The 20,386-nt window shown below is 37.5% G+C and overlaps 1 protein-coding gene across 1 annotated transcript in view; it reads left to right on the forward strand.

Moving 5' to 3' along the window:
* The window catches only part of LOC110043250 (uncharacterized), a 28,974-nt gene that overhangs the window by 5,747 nt on the left and 2,841 nt on the right, over positions 1–20,386 (forward strand). Inside the window, exons 4-27 of the mRNA XM_089292740.1 lie at positions 1,118–1,301; positions 2,100–2,160; positions 2,273–2,334; positions 2,818–2,889; positions 3,039–3,155; positions 3,944–4,057; positions 4,660–4,709; positions 4,838–5,054; positions 5,572–5,717; positions 6,526–6,700; positions 7,898–8,089; positions 8,457–8,702; positions 9,976–10,137; positions 11,206–11,322; positions 11,786–11,899; positions 12,602–12,715; positions 13,373–13,486; positions 14,103–14,130; positions 14,937–15,028; positions 15,172–15,291; positions 15,822–15,935; positions 19,637–19,735; positions 19,842–19,892; positions 20,064–20,108. Coding sequence (XP_089148866.1) covers positions 1,118–1,301; positions 2,100–2,160; positions 2,273–2,334; positions 2,818–2,889; positions 3,039–3,155; positions 3,944–4,057; positions 4,660–4,709; positions 4,838–5,054; positions 5,572–5,717; positions 6,526–6,700; positions 7,898–8,089; positions 8,457–8,702; positions 9,976–10,137; positions 11,206–11,322; positions 11,786–11,899; positions 12,602–12,715; positions 13,373–13,486; positions 14,103–14,130; positions 14,937–15,028; positions 15,172–15,291; positions 15,822–15,935; positions 19,637–19,735; positions 19,842–19,892; positions 20,064–20,108 — 2,806 coding nt within the window. The remainder of the gene's footprint in view (positions 1–1,117; positions 1,302–2,099; positions 2,161–2,272; positions 2,335–2,817; positions 2,890–3,038; positions 3,156–3,943; positions 4,058–4,659; positions 4,710–4,837; positions 5,055–5,571; positions 5,718–6,525; positions 6,701–7,897; positions 8,090–8,456; positions 8,703–9,975; positions 10,138–11,205; positions 11,323–11,785; positions 11,900–12,601; positions 12,716–13,372; positions 13,487–14,102; positions 14,131–14,936; positions 15,029–15,171; positions 15,292–15,821; positions 15,936–19,636; positions 19,736–19,841; positions 19,893–20,063; positions 20,109–20,386) is intronic.

Below are 20,386 nucleotides of genomic sequence, written 5' to 3' on the forward strand. Positions count from 1 at the left end.
GTGAAGCTTCATAAGAGTCCATTGCAAATGCATTTATCGTGCCGAATGAATAAGCAGAGATAATTTGTGAAGCTTCATAAGAGTCCATTGCAAATGCATAGAAATATGGGATTCCAAACTTGCCAACTTTTACAAAGAAATTTTGATTCCCCTGAAACTTTGCATATTTAATAAATTTGGCATGGTAAATTGGTCTTTGAAGGTGTTTTTTGTTTCTATGAAAAGTGCAAAAAAAGTTTTGATATTGCATGACATCATCACAGTGGTCCATTGCTTCAAAGTTGAAATTATTATTGTGTGGTTCCAGAGAATATCCACACCCACCTAAAGGGGGTTATTGGAAATTCCAAAGTGAGGGTAGTCTCAAAATTTTTAAAGGAAGGTATGAACCAAAACTGCAATTACCATTTGGGGGTGGGGGGTGGTGAAGGGGGTGGGGGGGAGGGGAAGGAGTTATTCAAACAAAACCCCTCCATTGGAGTGGTATGGATACTTTCTCACTGATCTGCTCAAGTAATTGGGCTCTTCCTGGAAATATCGATATTCACTCCAAGAAAGGCTGGCCATTGAGGGGGAGAGGAGTTTAAAAGGCCAGAGGAAAGTGTGAAGTTAAACTGGAATTTTCAGAGGAGTGGAGGGGTTTCAAGTGAAAAACCTTCCAATTGTGAGGGGTATGGATATTTTGTGGAACACATTGCATTAAGTATATCTTAGTTTCTGTCTTACTTTAGCTGAAGTAGTGTGTGCATGCTGCAGTTGTAAGTATGAGCACTGACTGACCCAAGCAACAATCAATTACTTGCAAAAGGTTGATTGGTGTTTGTGCAAGGTTAACATGACATTGTATTTTAATAGATTCTACCTTTTGCTGTCAGTGATAAAGGAACTCGAAAGAAAGGAAAAAAATTTAATGAAATCACATTGCTTCAGGAAGTAACAACACAGTAAAAATTACAAATGACAGAGGGTATAGGTCTTAAAGAGAGAATGGATGGTTAGGTTGTGAGATGTGGGTAAGAATGGTAGCAAAGTGGTTGTGGTAAAGGACTCTCTCTGAGCCTTGTGGCAGTGTATGTCAGTTATCATCTCCTGACACTTCTGTCTCTTTTCCTTTTAGTTAACAGGTAAGAGATCCAGCACAAGGATTAAGGTTCGTGTTTACTGCGATGCTAATTACTATGGCACAGACTGCAATACTTATTGTGTTGGACGAGATGATAGTGGTGGTCACTACAAGTGCGATGAAACAACAGGCAATAAAGTCTGTTTAACAGGCTGGAGAGGAACCAACTGCCTCACCCGTAAGTTTTAGTCCAACTTCAAATAATGATTCAAAGCTGTTCAGATGGAAGAAATTTTTTGACCCAGTTGTATGATGATTATAGACAGCTCAGCACTATGCACCTCATTAGCTATCTACCATCTCATATCCAACATGCACTCATTGAGTCAGTGTTAAATATACCCCCGGGGTATTTCTTATAGGTGTGTGACGGAAAGGTTCTTAAACCTTGACCCTATTTAAAGATGAAACAAAATAATGTAAATTGATACCCTATTTAAGGCCAAAGCCCAAAAAATGCGTCCCCCCTCCCCCTGGACATCAAGAGTTAAGGTGGTCAATGAACCCAAAAAACCAATCCTTTTTTTTACTGTGTAATTTTACCATACCCAATTGCAGTTCATTATTCACTCCACACACAACCAATCAAGAGTGTGGCAATTTGAATATGAACCAAAACAGTGATTCCTAGGAGGAGGGGGGTGGGGGTGGGGGTATGTTCAAACCAAAACATTCTCTGTGGAAGGAGTTGTGCCTGTGAGGAGTATCTTTCCGGAACAACACAGATCTCAAACTGTCAGTTACGTTGGTGGAGAAGTGCATGGTTAAACAGAAATGAATATATTAAACAGTCTCTTTAATCTGCTTTTATGTTGGGTAACTCATTTTGCACTTTGAAATACAAGCACATATATGTAGCCCACCCATCCAGTAGGCCTCTTCCGCTAAACATTTTGTAAAGAAGCCTGCTCATGGAGAGGGGTAAAGCTTAAATTACACATTACAAATTTGTCATTTCATCTTGTTTTTTCCTAAGCAATCTGCTCAGATGGTTGTGATCCAAATCATGGCTCCTGTACAACACCAAAAACATGCGAGTGAGTCATTCCTTGTTCAATGCTGTTAGAACTGTTGTGAAGTTTGTGGAATTCAGTTTGTCTGTTTCCAATGTTCTTGATGAATTAGTGATGTTAATTATAAACGTTTCAGCTGTGAAAGTGGTTGGCAGAAGCCTCTTTGCACAAAGTGTTCAAAGAGACCAGGGTGCTCAGGTAAGCATGAAGATAATAGCCTGCTCATTAAGTCACGCTCATCCTCTTTTTCTTCTTCCTCCTCCTCTTCCTCTGCACAACATATCTTCCTTTTTTTGTTCTCCTGTTCCTTCAGCTTCTGCTCCTCCTCCTGCTCATTATGGTCAGCATTATCATTGTCGTCATCATCGTCATCGTCATCATCAGCATCCTTCTCCTTGTTCTTTTCATCCTTGTCCTTAAGTATTGCAACCACCATTTCTTCTCCTCCGTCTCCTTCTCCTCAATATGATCATCTTCCCTGTTTTCACTCACAATAGTCAGCATTGTATTGTCTGATAACCTCCAGCTCCTGACACATTTCTTTCCTGGTCAAAACTTTTTTCCACAATTAACATTGTAAACTTTCCCACAGCTCTCATGGTGTCATTGTTAAGACCACATGGACCAGCTTTGATGGAGCCACTGCTTTTTACTAACTTAAAACTGTTCTTTTCATGACAGCAAATGGCTATTGTAGGGATGGAAATGATTGTATTTGCAGTCCAGATTGGGCAGGACTGAACTGTGACCAAGGTATGCGTGATAGACTAAACGATTAATTGCCTTTTTTATGTGGCCAAAAAGTCCAGCACTGTCTCAATATTATCAGCATTCTTTTGGCTTATGTTTCTTTCTAACTGTGAATGGTATGTGACATTGTTAATTTTTTTTTTTAATTTCAGACTTGAATATGTGCCGAAATCCTCTCTGTCAGAATGGAGGGACTTGCATCAACACAGTAGCTGATGATTATCGGTGTGACTGTATGCCAGGGTATACTGGTAAAAATTGTCAGACTGGTAAGTATTTGTAGGACCCAGAGTGCATGCAATATGTGCATTTACTCCATGTGGTATACAGGGCAGGTTAATGGTGGCTTTATGGTGGTACGTTGGACTCTGGATTGAGTGATCCAGGTTCATGTCTTGTGCAGGGACAAGTTAAAAACATGAAATGACAAAATGGCACTACTGGCAAGAGTCAATGTCAGATAAGGGTGTCTCTAAGGGTTAACCCACACAATTATTGAGAGCTAACCACTATTGAGTCAGTGATATTCAGGTTATACCTGGAGTGCTATTAAGGCCAACCATAGTGCCATTCATCATTTTGTCATGCTGTGTTTTAAACACGCCCCCTTGGCAAGGATATAGTGTTGCATTCTTGGGAAAGACACTTTAATTGCACAGTACCCCTCCGATCCACCTGGCTATCCGCAGGGTTGTCAAAAGTTGCTGGCTGTTGGCAAAAATCAACATCTACTTCATGATCTCAGCTGGCTACTCCTGGCAAAGTCTTCTACCTATTCCAACTTTAAACCCGTACTTAAAAGTTTGTGACAATCCTACTTATGGGTACAAATGGCTTCCAGGGAAAACACAACAAAATTTGAAGAGTTAATTGGGCGTGAGGGTAGCAATACTGGTGGGTGCTTTGGTTAGTTGAAACCAGCTTTATATTCTAGTGGTATGATGTAAAGCTGTACTTTACCTTAACTTGTGGAAAAACCAAAACAGAGGTTGATCAGGTACCACAGGTTGGTGTGGCATGTATTAATCACTTTTTACCTGCTTATGCTTGTTTTTAGAAATTGATCTCTGTGCCGATAGTCCTTGTGAAAACAATGCAACATGTCAAAACTTCAAAACATATCACACATGTACTTGTCTGGCTGGATTTCAAGGTGTCAACTGTGAAACAGGTATTAATTATTAAAGACTGTGACATTCTAGAAAATATCCACATCCTCCTTACAGAAGATTTTTTGCTTGACCCTCACCTCCCCCACTCCTCTGGAAATTCCAGTATAATTTCATTAACTATTCATTAATAGTATAAATCTACTAGCATTCTATCACGAATGCTGTTCTCTGATTGGCTACACTACTCACTTATCTATTCTGTGATAGATAGTGAGTAGCATGGCAGTGTGCACTTGGTAACAAAATGACGGCCGCTTCATGGCATTCTCGAAGTGTCTGTGAGGAGGATTTATGTAAAGTTTTGAATGACAAGTAGATTTATACTGAAACAATTAGATTGTTCGCTCTCGATTTCTATGTGGGATAGTTGACTTGGGCTGTGCCCTAGTCAACTATCACACAGTAGAAATCTCAGGCTCATAATCTAATTGTTTAATATTGTTGCTTTGAGACTCCCCATGCCCTTGGATTTTATATTGACCTTCCAAAAGGTGAAAAAAGATAACTTCAAGTAAATGTAGCTTAAAACAAATTAACCTTAGCTGAAACCATTCCGACATTTAACAACATTTTAGCAACAATGGCTGATGTTTCTTTTCAGACATTGATGAGTGTAAACAAGACAAGTGCAGAAATGGAGCCACTTGCAAAGTAATCAATATTAACTTATTTATAAATTTATGAAATCTGTGATTTTATGCATATATGTAGTTTCTACTATACTCCATGAACCTATTTTAATGAAAGTTTTAACTTCACTTTCAATTTTCTTCCCAAAGGATCTGACAAATGCTTATCAGTGCAACTGCCCGCCTGGTTACACTGGCCAGGACTGTGAACAAGACATTGATGACTGCCAAGGATCGCCGTGTCAAAACAATGGAACGTGTCTTGACCAAGTCAATGGATACAGATGTATTTGTCGTCAAGGTTTTAATGGCAGTGACTGTGAGGCCAACATTGATGACTGCAAACCCGGCATCTGCAGTAATGGAGGTAGGTTGTTTGGGGTGGGATGTACGGATTTTTTGTACTAAAGGCATCCGCAGTCAATCAAGCGATATGCTCAATCAGTGCGCTCGATTGACCCTTGATTGACCCCTGATTGATACTCGATTGACTCTGGATCAACATCTCGGTTGACACTTGATCGACACTTGATCAACATCTCCGTTGACAGTCAATCAAGAGTCAAGAGTCAACTTATTTTGCAGACATGCCTTCGAGTCTCGATCAATACATATGAGTCAGTCGACACTCGATTAATCAAGTGTCAGCCAATCATCAATTGAGATGTTGATGGAGTGTTGATTGAGGGTGAATGGAGGGTATTGATCGACACTCAGCAGCAGATGCCTTTAGCACCCATGATCCGCATGTGCTGAATTCAGAATGGCTAAATGGCTTTGTAATCTTTTTTGTTATTGTTTTAATTGCCTTTAGACAAGTACTGATATCATCCCTTTTAGCCCTCCTATTGAGTCAAGCTTATATTATGAACTTTTTCGTCTAGGGACCTGCCATGATGAAGTGAACAACTTTCGCTGTAGCTGTCCTGATGGTTACCTTGGCCGGACATGCAGTAATTCCACAAATGAATGCACATTGCTTCCCTGCCAGAATGGAGCGACTTGTCAGGATCTGCATCTTGACTACAATGTAAGAGTCAACATGCATTGCTGGTAAAGTAAATGGCTCTCATTTAGAAGAAGGCAAAGAAAAAAGGCCAAAGGGAAAACTTGAGTTGCTTAAATTTCTTGTAAATTCCTGGTAGTGTCAGAGGTGTGGTTCATTTCTGCAGCTCTCTGGCTAAAATGAAGATCATGAGATTTTTAAGGAAACATGTTATTTTTGAAATTCCAGAAGTAATTTACAGAAGCTAATAGACACTCATCTCATTACTACATCTTTCAATAATATGTGAACTCTGCATTTGAAAACCTAACTTGCGACGACAGCCAAGGAACCTTGAGAACAGAAACAAACGAAATGGATCAAAATTCACCAATCTTAATTTAAATGCAGACCTTAACACTAAGCTTTTCAACCCGTTGAGGTAATTATAAACTTTTTTTCCTGAGAGGTTTGCTAAGATGATTGTCAGCAGCAAAACACAATACCATTGCTTAAGCATAGTTTGTTTATCACTGAAAGGTGCAGTAATGTTTATCACAGGACAAAACATGATTTGAAAAGAAAAAAAAAGGTTTTTAGGAAAGAAACTGTGAGATAATAAATAACGTATGAGTCATTTTAGTGTGTAGTATCCTGTGCAAGTTATTTCACTTGTTTGAATTTTTACTGATCAGCTCTCAATTTCTCCTTTCATTATAAATATATAATCATGCAAAATTAGTAATGAGGATGAATGAATTGATCACCAACGAGATTGTCAACAGACAGGAACCAGACACTAATATTAGAGAATTTGCATGTTGACCATCAAATTTCTTCATTGCTTTTCTAGTGTACATGTCTGGCTGGTTACACCGGGAAGGATTGTGAAACCGATATTAACGACTGTACTTCACCCTCACTGTGTAATGATGGTGTATGTCAAGATGGCATCAATAACTTTACTTGTGACTGCCATGCTGGATATTCTGGAAGGTTGTGCGATGTCAATATTGATGAATGTCAGGGTAGGTACCCCTCCCTTAAGATGTTTTCTTGTCTCATTTGTTGATTTCTCCAAAGCCACCAAAAATGACTCAAACTAAACAAAATTAATAAAGCAAGGCTAAAAGAGGTAACACTATCCGTGATAAGAATAAATATTGTATTTGAAATAACATATGGTGGGATCCCAATATCTCGAACCCTCATTTTGTTCAAAAATCCGTATAACTCGAACCAAAAGTCATTTCCCTCCCCTCAGTCGCAGTAATTTTACCTCCAATTTCTCAAACTATCCGATTTTTTGAACCAGTTTTCATTTCCCTTGGAGGTTCGAAAAATCAGGATTCTTCTGTACATATTAAAATATGGTTGCCTTGGAAACATTGAGTTCTGAGTACAATGATGTCCCAATGTTTAGCAGCTTTCCTCTGCCCCCTTACCCCTCTCTGAATAGGGTTCCTTTACAATAATATTGTTAAAGTGTTAATTCCTAAATATTTTTTATCCCAGGGGTTTCAGTAATGTTTTCAGCTGGAGGGCAATTGGTTTTCTCTGGCGGGCAAATTTTTTTGCACTGGAAAACTTTCCTCTAGATAGTCAAACCAGGCTAAATAATTATTGTCCTCATAGCCAGTCAATTTACCCAGTGCTCAGCTCTGAAACCCCTGTGATACCAGCCCTTATTAAGTTTTACGACACAGCTAGCAAAGCCATGCTATCTAACTCAGTATATGTAATCGCAAATCCTAATCCCATCATGTATGCTCATTGCTTGAACAAGGTTAACTTTTCTTCACCAGAGAAAGGTATTTCCAATCCTTAATTGGCAATGTTATAAACGTTGAGTTAATTATGATGCACAGTTATGTTCTTGAAGGGGTTTGCTCTAGAAGCACCAAGGTGCCACAGGTGCCTAACTTTAGCCTTTGGTGGACTGCAAAAACTTACTTTTTTCATATGAGCTTAGGGTGCTGGGCACCCAGGATTTTATGGTTAGGTGGCACCTTTGGGCTCCTTGTAATTTTTCCTAGACCTCAGCCTAGACTTGGGAAGTTTGGAGAGCTTTCAAGAAGAGAGAGATGTTCTTGGTTACACCATGAGTAACTCTTAGGCTTCTGTGGTGATGTCCAAACTTCCTGTGTGTGTATCTTCAATGATGAACACTTAAGCATGAATCAATAACAATTATTGCTAACAGTTGACAAACGCATGTTTTCTAGGTCATCAGTGTGCCAATGGAGCGTCATGTGTCGATGGAATCGCTCAGTACACATGCACATGTGCTGAGGGTTTTGAGGGACCATTATGTCGCAATAACACTGACGATTGCATATCAGCAGTGTGCCTGAACAATGCAACATGCGTGGATCAGATTGCAAATTACACTTGTAACTGTAGTCTGGGCTTTACAGGTGAGAAATGTAAGAATAGTACATCAGTTGAATGTCCAGTCATGGATGTCTCCATAAGTACACATTGATGCTTAATGAATGCTCGCTATTGTAATGGTCCGTATAATTGTGGATTCTCTTTAGAATTCCTTCACCAACCAGCATAGAAACCTGACGGTGTGAAACCTTTCAATACATTTACTCATCTGATAAAAAATGTAACTACATGTATGAGATTGACTGTTTGATAATGTGAGCTGCATTTTTAAGTTTCATTAACTTTGTAAAATTTATGTATTGGTATATAATATCTACTTGCAGCTTGTCACTGTTAATTCCTCATTGTGCGATAACTTAATATACTATTTACTGGTGTATTGACTCGCAGGTCGGCACTGTGAATTCCCCATAGACTACTGTGCTCAACGAGGTTGTAACAACAGTGGAACATGTGTAAATGAGCGAGCAGATCGTCGCTGTCTTTGCCCAACAGGGTACAATGGTTCCAGCTGTGAAATTGACCCATGCATGATGAAGCCGTGTAGTAATGGAACTAAGTCTTGCAGTTTGAAGAATGATTTAAGTTATAAATGCAACTGTCATGAAGGTTACACTGGGCTGCATTGTGAAACAGGTATCATATGAAGCATGCTGTTACAGTAAAAATAATGTGCATAGTATCAGTATTAATTTTTAATAGACCTGGCATTTGTGTGTACAGTTGAACCTCCACTAATGGACACCTCCTGTAGCCAGCCGCAGCATTTTTGACCTCCCATAATCGGGCACCTCTCTTAAGTGGACTCTTTTTCTGGTCCTGCTTTTTTTTGTGTCCTCTTATGAGAGGTTCAACTCTACTCAATTCTTTTCTTACTATAACGTACAGAAAGGAATGATTCTCATTCCTTATTTTTTTAATATGGCAGTTATTTCCTGCTACTGCTTTAGAGGCTCACAGTTTTCAAGCCATTGCTTCTCTTGGGTAGCTAGAACAACTACTATCAGGATAATTCTGTAGGATTGAGCCTTCTTATATATTGTAATAATCAAAATGTTCTGAGCAAAGCTTTGTGAAGGGTTTAGGTAACACTTTGGGAACTGTGTGGTTCCAGAAAATATCCATACACATCCTGAAGAGGGTTATTGGAAATTTCAAGGGGCAGAGGAGGGCAGTCTTGAACAACCTAAGTGAGACCAAAATCTATGATTAACAATGTTTCCAGTGGGATTAAGGGCTCAAACCATAAACTCCTCTCTGGGAGGGGTATGGTTATTTTCTGGAACAATACAATGAGTTAGACACTATTTTGTTCACAAACTTACATGATTTCAAGTGATGTAATATTTTCATGGCTCCCAAGTGCAAACTATCACCTGAGAGGAACATTACAGCTTGAAACTTAGCTAGGCTTCCTTTGTAATCAGGTCATGTATTTGAAGACTGGCAAACTTGGTAGTGCAGCATGCTCTGAAGGGGGGAACTCCCTTGTGAAAAAGATGAGGATGCTTCTCGTCACGCTAAGGGGTATAAATCATAGATTTTGGACTCACTTGGGGTGTTCGGGACAAAACACCACTATTTTAAAACATCAAAGTATCTTTTAGGGTGAACTTGAAGACATAATTGCTGTCATTTCCTTTTTAAGTGGTATCTTTTAGGGGTCAATACAGCTTAAGCCATGCTGGATTGGTCTTATTCAAATTTTCCGACTGGTATCCTGAACTTTTTCATAAGGGAATCCTCCCAGGGCATCCTTGCAACTGGAGTGATATCCAAATCAATGAAACGTGAAGACCACTCAATTCCCCTTGGCTTAATCTCAGGACTTACTAAGTGCATCGAGGAAACAAATTTCACTGTTTCTGTTGAAGCTTATCACAAAGTGTTTATCATTGTTTTTCTTCAGATATTGATGACTGTGATCCCAGGAATGACATATTTTCCCAAGAAGGGGAAGGTTCTTGGACGGAGTTTGGTTATTGTGGACAACATGGCACCTGCGTTGATGGTGTCAACGTGTATTCTTGTCTGTGTGACCCAGGGTGGAATGGAACCAAGTGTGAAATTGGTATATCATGAATGTTAGAATGTGCATTTAGAGTTGATAAGAAAGCTTTGCAGTCTAAACCATATGTTTGTAACAAGTTATATGCCAGATCCAAGGAGATGTCAATTATTTGGGCATTACTTCTGTAGAATGCAGAAAATTAGTGGACAATCAGATGTTGGATCATACATGATTATTTTGCCATACACTAAATCTAACAAATTACTCCAATTGGATCACGTGTACTAAAGGCATCCCCCAGTGAGTGTTGATTGATACACTTGATTGACTTACGATTGACACTTGGTTGACATCTTCATCGACACTTGATCAATATCCCGATTGAGACTCTATTAACACTTGATGGACTCTCAATCGACACTTGATCCACTGTTGGCCAAGAGTCAGGCGATTGTCAACTGACTCATGCATTGATAAAAAGTTTGTTGACTGTCAACCGAGATGGCAATCAAGTGTGGACTAAGTGTCAACCAAGGTGTTGATGGAGTGTTGATTGAGTATAGAAAATTAGTGGACAATCAGATGTTGGATCATACATGATTATTTTGCCATACACTAAATCTAACAAATTACTCCAATTGGATCATGTGTACTAAAGGCATCCCCCAGTGGGTGTTGATTGATACACTTGATTGACCTGCGATTGACACTCAGTTGACATCTTCATTGACACTTGATCAATATCCCGATTGAGACTCTATTAACACTTGATCGACTCTCAATTGACACTTGATCCACTGTTGGTCAAGAGTCAGGCGACTGTCAACTGACTTGTGCATTGATAAAAAGTTTGTTGACTGTCAACCGAGATGGCAATCAAGTGTGGACTAAGTGTCAACCAAGGTGTTGATGGAGTGTCGACTGAGTATTGATTAAGGGTATGATTGAGGTATCAATCGACACTTCACCGCAGATGCCTTTTAAGTACACATATAATCCCTCTAATTGACAGTTAAAGAATATAGTTATTAAACTATGCTGTAGACAAAGTTTAAACACTTTTAGAGCACAGTTTCTGTCATTCTTTTTATTTACAGCTGTGCTTTCTTTCCTTCTTTCAATGTATAGATATAAATGAATGCTTACCAAATCCATGTCAGCATGGTGGACAATGTGTGCAGACATTCAATGCAAGCTATGTATGTGGCTGTGCTCCAGGCTATACCGGTGTTAACTGCACAGAAGGTAATTCAAATCTTTTTGGTTTTTAGGTTACAGATACCTTGTGCACCAGTGACACATAGGGAATAAAAGAGTATTTTCTGGACAGTTTTTTTTGGGGGGATATATGGTATTTGTTTGTTTGAATGTTTGTGTTTTGGCAAGATCTGGTTTGTATCACAGGAGGTGCTTTCGATAACAGAATACCTTACAACAATGATGATGGAATAGTTGACAGAACTGTGGCTGTTAAAAATAATATTCTTAGTCTCAGTGGAGACTTTGTAAAAATAATCACAACCTAATTAAGAATAGTATATGTTTAAGATGTTGGGTTTTTTTTAGTGAACACAAAAGAGAATTTCCCACTCCTCACCAAAACCAAAACCAAAGTAGTTGCCTGATTACTTTTGACACTCAATTGAAAACCACTCTTGACTACTAAGACAACTTTAATTTGTTGTTAATATTGTCTCTTTGTTCTCAGATATTGATGACTGTCAGAACAATAACTGCACTTCTAACTCAACTTGTGTGGACAAGCTCAATGGATATTACTGTATCTGTCCTCCGGGTCTGAAAGGAATATACTGTCAGTCAAGTGAGTACCGAATGATTGAAATTGGTTTTTGTTTCTCATTTTCAAAGCAATAAACCCCACTTTGCCTCCACTATGCATCCAAACACACATCATCATGATTAAACTGGGCGTGTTGGACAGCCAAGCCACCTACAGCAATTTAATTAATTAACAGCACTAAAGAAGTATAAGAGATTGGATAGTAACATTTGCACATAATGAAGAAAAAGAAAAACAAATTTTACAACTGCACACAGCTAGGGCTGAATGTAGAATGTCTCACTCTCCTAACTGCAGCTAATTTCATACTTTAATCCTTCTTTACCCTTCGCCCTTTGAACCCATGTGTGCACCCAACCCTCTGCTCTGTGCCAACAAAATAGTAGTTTATGCTAATTTGGGATTATCACAACTTAAATACACTGCTACCAAATGCCAACCCTTTGTAGTAAGTAAGACTAATAATTAAAAATTATCCTGCAAGGTCATGTGAGATTTTCTTGAAACGAGAAGGAAAATTGTCTCACAAATTTGTCTGCAAAAGATATTTTTACAGTGAGATGAACTGTGGTAATGCAGTGCTTTGCAAGATGTCAATGAACTTGACAGACTATTGTTTATATCACAGGATGTCTGTTATATATGTGTGGATGACAGATGATGATCACAAGGACTTCCTTTCAATATATATATCTATGAATTAACTGTTTTTGTTGTATTTAGACTCCTCCTGGTGTGAAAATCCCAACCCTTGTTTAAATGGTAACTGCACAGATGTGGGGGAGAATTTTACTTGCAGCTGTGAAGAAGGTTTTGAAGGAGAAAGGTGTGAAATAGGTGAGAATTATTGGGCAGGATTTGGTTGATTTTATTACATGTGATGATTAAAAACTTAAGTGTCTTATTTTAAAAAATAATAGAGAACATGTACCATGTTTCTACGAAGAAACATGACTTAAACCAGTCAGCGTGCATATTTTCTTGGGGCTATAATTTCCAATGATATCTAATACATGCCTGGAAATTAATTAAATGAGCAGAACATTGCGATTGAAGTTTCAAAACATGTACATTACATGTATCTCTGAACACTGAATGATGTAAATCAGTGCCCACTGTCCCATGTGCAAGCGCATTTCATTAGTTAGTCTGACAGTTGTATAGTTTGGTCAGACATTGCTTGATCTCATACTGTTAATTACAGTCAATTATTTTAAACAATGTTAATTGTGATTCAAAACGGAAAAGGCTGAGAACAAAAGGTTTGGGCCTTAAACAAACAAAATTTATTTGTAGAAAAAAATGGAGGGAGGAAGAGTTTAAGATTCCATCAACATCCACTAGTGGCAAAGACCAAAGAAACCTGAATTGTTCAGATTGGATCAACAACAAAACAATTAGCTCACAACAAAAGTTCTTTTTAATAGCTAAGATTAAGATTAAATTTAGAAGTCAACTTTTTCTTAACTTGGCATTTTATTTGTTTCCTTATAGACATAAACGAGTGTTTGAACTCGTCTTGTGGTAGCAATGCGGATTGCCTGGACTTGCCAGGTGGATTTAAGTGTCATTGTAAAGGTGATTTCACTGGAAAAAATTGTAACACAAGTAAGTATGAAAAGCTAAAAACCATTAATCTGCTAGCTACATCGATCGAGACCTATGTCAGAGACATCAGTTTCCAAAAGGAATGCTCTGTAAATTATAATAAGAACCCTGAATTTAGGTATTTTTAAATTATTTGATTACTCTTTTTATCGTTATTGTATATATTATTTTAGCTTTATGACAATTGTATTGTAAATTTCTGTTTCTCTTATATAGACTTAGTAGTAGTAGGTCCACATCAGCAGTACAGTTGCTTATTTTAAACCTACTTATCAAATAAACGTATGTATGTATGTATGTATGTACATAATGTTAGAGAAAGAAAATTTGAAGAAATGTATCATAGCTGAGTTAAAAACAAAGCCATTAATCATTATTTAATAGTTATTGAAACTTTTCTATTAAGGGAGCATTGTTGCAGACAGACATATTGAAAAAATTGTCCAATACATGTATTTTCAACTTTGTCATTTGAATCTGTTGTGTTCATCCTCATTTATGTGGTATAATATATATCCCTTCTCTGGTGTTTTTCTAACCTAGAAAATATTAAGGGGTGGTTCAGTTCAAAAGTGCATTTAAATTTATTTTGTTTCTCTTCTCTTCTGTGATCTAGAGATCAATGACTGTGAAGCAGGCTCATGGTGAGTGAATATAACATTTTGAAAACTAATTTTATTGACTTTTGTGAGACAAAACAATATTTTCTCTTTCCCAGGAAAAACAGAATAATCCACTGTTCTGTGAGGCATTTGTGGATTATTTGGATCATTTGTACTAAAGGCATCTGCAGTTGAGTGTCGATCAATACTCTTGATTGATACCCTTGATTAACATCTCAATCACTACCCAATTGTCATCCCGATCTATACTTGGTTGACACTATATCAACAGTCGGTCGATAGTCGGCTTAGTGTTGACTGACTCATATGAATTGATCAAAACCTGAGTCGTCTCTTGACCAACTGTCGACTGAGATGTCGATGGAGTGTCAATCAAGTGTCAACCGAATAGTCAATGGAGTGTTCATGGAGTGTCGATCGAGGGGTTGATTGAGGATGTCAACTGAGGGTATTGATCGACACTCAACCGTTAAGATGCCATTAGAACACATGGTCAAATAATTTGACCTACCTGTAGGTCCTCTAGATTCCGTGATAGTCCATCACATGTTACTTCTTTGTCCCTTTGCCAGGCTTTTATTGTTTTTAATTTTTAATTTACTATTTTATTTTTTAGCCTTGGTATTTTACATTTTGGAATTTTATATTAAAATAACTGGCTTTCTGAAAGGCAGTGTTTCCTAGTAAATTTCACAACTGTTTCATACATTGCTTGTTACTGTGATGCCACCGATGTATTGACCTCTTGTTGGATGAATGAATAGCATGTCTTTACGTGTATGTGGCATTCTCCATGTAATGTATAAACCTTTCCTTTTATCCTACAGTCTCAATGGAGGCTCCTGTGTCGATGGAATCCGATCTTACACCTGTAACTGTTTAGCAGGTTTCACAGGTGACAGATGTGATAAAGGCCAAGGTTGGTTCTGTTTGGTTCACCTGAAACAAAATAAAAGAACAATGCCCTGTAGCATTTCAACTTGCTTGATTTTTATGGTTAGGTCCTTACAGGATAAGCAGATTGATATGATATTTATTATGCATATGTTATTTTATCCCCAGATGTCAATGAATGTACAACAGGTGATGCCGTCTGTCCGGCAGGATATCGGTGTGTGAACACATTGGGTAGCTACAAATGTGTTTGTCCCTCAGGTTTCACAGGCCCACAGTGTGCCACAAGTAAGTAAACAGGTCCATGCATACTGTATCAGTTTAACATTTTATGAATCAGAAATTGTTAGTTTTTAAGTGATCATTGGGGTATTTGCCATCTTATATCCATTGGAAACACTTAATTGAGAACAAGAGCCACTGAAAGTTTGATCGAAAGTTCCTCGAAAATCTTGATCACATGTGCAAGAAGGTTGAAATTAAGCATTCTTATTGTATTGAGAGTTGCACTATTGGTGTCTTGACACCATATTTATTCAGTAATGTTGTTTGTATAATGGTGAGAGATATGCGCCAGTTAAAAACTGACTCCCACTTCTTGTCATTGCAATCACACTGAGCTGACAGTATGCTAGATGTAGAGTTGACATTATCTTCCTGTCTGGTGATGAAGACTCTTGTCAAGTACCTCAAAAATCTGTTTAGGTTCCAATTCAGTGAAAGCCATGTGCAGTGGCAACAGGTTGTACACTAGTCGTGATTTCTTCATTCCTGGTGTAACATCGAAGTACAATCTATTAATGTTTTTCTGTCCATAGATATCGATGATTGCAAACCCTCTCTGTGTCAGCATGGAGGAAAGTGTATCGACAAAGTGAATGATTTTGAATGTGACTGTTGTCCTGGTTGGAGAGGAAGGAGCTGTGAACAGTGTAAGTTGGATTTCTTGAAAAAGAAATTTTGATTTTTTTGAAAAATGAATTTTTGATATATTATATATATATATATATATATATATATATATATATATATATATATATATATATATATATATATATATATATATATATATATATATATATATATATATATATATAGGCAATTGTGGAAAACGAGGACGGACAACTTCGAGCGAAAAAAATATATATATACAGTAAAAAATCTAAGAAATCTAAAAAAAGGTTTAAAAATTTAATAAAAATAAACGTTTCGGTCAAAGACCTTCATCAGTTGCAGTGCAAGTGAATAATAAATTACAATAACCTTAAATAAGTTTACAGTATAAAAAATAACATCATATTACAAAGATGATTACATAACAGGGCATGGTAACACATGAAAACGAAAAAATTAACCAATGATAAACAATCGGTGATTACTAAGCGAGATACTATGACAATGCGGTACAAAACTCAAAAGACACAAACCAAATAAGAATAAATAATCGAATATAATACAAATAAGATTAATATCAAAAAAGTAACGCGATTCGTCGAGTCAGCCGAAAGTGTGAAGGGACCCGCGTGTAAAATATTCAATGTTCAAAAAAGGCGGTCCCAAAATCCCCAAACAAAGCCCTTGAAACTATGCCGCGGCAAGGCACAACAGGCGCCCTAAACAGGGCCCTTAAACAACAATAATGTAATAAATTCCCCGATGGGGGCCCCTGAGAAAACCTAGCGCTAACAAAGCTAACAAGATCCAAGGTCAGGGCCTTTGAACACCTGAACTAAGATAATCCGCCAAATTTGCAAGTTATTTTTGCGCTAATTGTAGTTTATTCTTTTTTTCGAGTGGAATTCCTGACGTTTGTTCAAGCCAAAAGGTGCCAGAGAGAACAACTGTGCACTCCAATATGCCTCTTTAGTGATTAAAAGCTTTTCGATGTTACTTGTATTGTTTGCATTTATCTGCACTTGATCAATACACTGGAAAGAAAAGTCGTTTAAGTCGTGCGGTGTTCTGTTGAAATGCACCGCTACCTCACAAGTCTTTTTCTTGGTCAGCATAGCAGACTTGTGGTTGCGAAATCTAACTCTAAACTCTGTTGTTGTAGAGCCAATGTATTGTAAGTTACATTTCTTACACGAAGCCAAATAAAGGATATTTTTTGAATCACAGGAAAGTTTCAATCGTATCTTATAGCTCTTGCCTGTTTGAAAACTTTGGAAAGAATTTGATTCAACAAAGTAGTTGCGACAGAGATCACATCTTGTTCTTTTGCATTTAAAGCAACCCTTAACCTCAACAACCTCTTCAATCTTAGTGTTAGAGCCATAACGAGATGGCGCTAACAACTCCTTAAGGTTTTTAGATCTTCGAAAAGAGGCTATGATGGAATTTGGCAGAAAAAATTCTTTTAATTTGGGGTTGGATTCCAAAATACCTAGGTGTTTTCTGATGATGCGACCAACATCAGGTAAATTTGGATTAAATGTTGTTACAAATGGAAACAATTTCTTCTCAGCTTTGGCACGAGTTCTAAGTAAGTCAGTTCTAGATGTAGTTAAGGCTTTAGAAAATTGATCTTCCACTAGTTTTGTGGGATAACCCTGATTGACTAGATAACCCTTGTATTCAGTTGTTCTCTCGGCAAGAAATACTTGTTCAGAGCAGTTTCTCTGTAACCTAGTTGCTATGCCATAAGGGATAGCCTTGAAAACGTGTTTGGGGTGAGCACTTGATGGTGGAAGATACAAGTGGCTATCAGTTGGCTTTGAATAAACGTCTGTCTGGATGAAACCCCCGATGAGATGTAAAGTTAAATCTAGCACGTGGTTATCCCACAAAACTAGTGGAAGATCAATTTTCTAAAGCCTTAACTACATCTAGAACTGACTTACTTAGAACTCGTGCCAAAGCTGAGAAGAAATTGTTTCCATTTGTAACAACATTTAATCCAAATTTACCTGATGTTGGTCGCATCATCAGAAAACACCTAGGTATTTTGGAATCCAACCCCAAATTAAAAGAATTTTTTCCGCCAAATTCCATCATAGCCTCTTTTTGAAGATCTAAAAACCTTAAGGAGTTGTTAGCGCCATCTCGTTATGGCTCTAACACTAAGATTGAAGAGGTTGTTGAGGTTAAGGGTTGCTTTAAATGCAAAAGAACAAGATGTGATCTCTGTCGCAACTACTTTGTTGAATCAAATTCTTTCCAAAGTTTTCAAACAGGCAAGAGCTATAAGATACGATTGAAACTTTCCTGTGATTCAAAAAATATCCTTTATTTGGCTTCGTGTAAGAAATGTAACTTACAATACATTGGCTCTACAACAACAGAGTTTAGAGTTAGATTTCGCAACCACAAGTCTGCTATGCTGACCAAGAAAAAGACTTGTGAGGTAGCGGTGCATTTCAACAGAACACCGCACGACTTAAACGACTTTTCTTTCCAGTGTATTGATCAAGTGCAGATAAATGCAAACAATACAAGTAACATCGAAAAGCTTTTAATCACTAAAGAGGCATATTGGAGTGCACAGTTGTTCTCTCTGGCACCTTTTGGCTTGAACAAACGTCAGGAATTCCACTCGAAAAAAAGAATAAACTACAATTAGCGCAAAAATAACTTGCAAATTTGGCGGATTATCTTAGTTCAGGTGTTCAAAGGCCCTGACCTTGGATCTTGTTAGCTTTGTTAGCGCTAGGTTTTCTCAGGGGCCCCCATCGGGGAATTTATTACATTATTGTTGTTTAAGGGCCCTGTTTAGGGCGCCTGTTGTGCCTTGCCGCGGCATAGTTTCAAGGGCTTTGTTTGGGGATTTTGGGACCGCCTTCTTTGAACATTGAATATTTTACACGCGGGTCCCTTCACACTTTCGGCTGACTCGACGAATCGCGTTACTTTTTTGATATTAATCTTATTTGTATTATATTCGATTATTTATTCTTATTTGGTTTGTGTCTTTTGAGTTTTGTACCGCATTGTCATAGTATCTCGCTTAGTAATCACCGATTGTTTATCATTGGTTAATTTTTTCGTTTTCATGTGTTACCACGCCCTGTTATGTAATCATCTTTGTAATATGATGTCATTTTTTATACTGTAAACTTATTTAAGGTTATTGTAATTTATTATTCACTTGCACTGCAACTGATGAAGGTCTTTGACCGAAACGTTTATTTTTATTAAATTTTTAAACCTTTTTTTAGATTTCTTAGATTTTTTACTGTATATATATATTTTTTTCGCTCGAAGTTGTCCGTCCTCGTTTTCCACAATTGCCTACAAATTTCATTACTTGAGGTTTGGACTACGAATCCTTTTGGATCCTTCTGGCGCGTGGCATCCCTGTTGGCTCGAAGCATCTTAACTTTTTATTATATACATATATATATATATATATATTTTTTTTTTTAAAAGAGTTGAATTTCTCAATCCATAGAGTGCTTTGGGCCAAGTCAAGTTGCTCACAAGTGAATAAAACTATTGGCCAACATCGTAGGTCTGCAGTTTATGCAAACAGCTTAGAGCTTTTGGCCTTAGCATGCACTGCAGACCTATGATGTTATCTTTATAAGAACCTAGCCTCATAGGTATGCAATGCCTGTAATTGGAACTAATATTTTGTTTACAGGTAAATAGGCCTATAACCAATGTAACTGATACTGATATTTATTTTTTACAGTTAATATTGAAGAAGATGTTTGTGGCTGTGGACAGGGAACATGTGAATGTGACAAAGAAACACAGCGTAGCTTTTGCACTTGTTTCAAGGGATTTGAAGGTAACAGCTTGTTTTGCAGTTACCTTTATTTGTCATTGTCATTGTGCATCCAGGTCAGTTTATGGTTAAAATGTATTCATCAATTAAATATCTTTGTTTCCAAAAGGTGATAAATGCCAAACAAACACCACAGCCAAAGAAATAGAAAGACAAACAGGTAATAAGTTTATTAAATAAAAGTTTTTCCCCAAAATGAGGCAGTAAAGTATTAAGAACATTTATTTAGCTGCCACAGGTTGTGGTTATTGTTGTGTTTGTTTTGGAGGACCAGTTAAACTGTGCAAAATTATTCATAAAAATTGTTTTACCATTTCTTGAAATTACATAGCGGAGGCAAAACGACGAGAGCAAGAAGTGAAAGATAAAGAAAAAGGTGAACCACATGTTAAACCAATAATTATTATGTGTTAGCTGTTAGGCTGCAGATGTTTTTTCTTTTTTTACAGGACAGACCACTGATAAATGCCATTTCTTGGGAATGACAATTTTTTTTTCATGATGTACATGATAAGCAGATGAAAATGATGCCTACAAAATTGTAGATTTCTGAATTTTTTTGGTCATATCTTGAGATCTTGGAAGCTTATGTGATGATTTACAAAGTCTCTTTTGGATCATGTGTACTAGAGGTATCCGTGGTTGAGTGTCAGT

This window comes from Orbicella faveolata, unplaced genomic scaffold (genome assembly GCF_042242905.1).
Source record: "Orbicella faveolata isolate gen_17 unplaced genomic scaffold, um_ofav_v1 contig_24, whole genome shotgun sequence".
In the NCBI taxonomy this organism is placed as follows: domain Eukaryota; kingdom Metazoa; phylum Cnidaria; class Anthozoa; order Scleractinia; family Merulinidae; genus Orbicella; species Orbicella faveolata.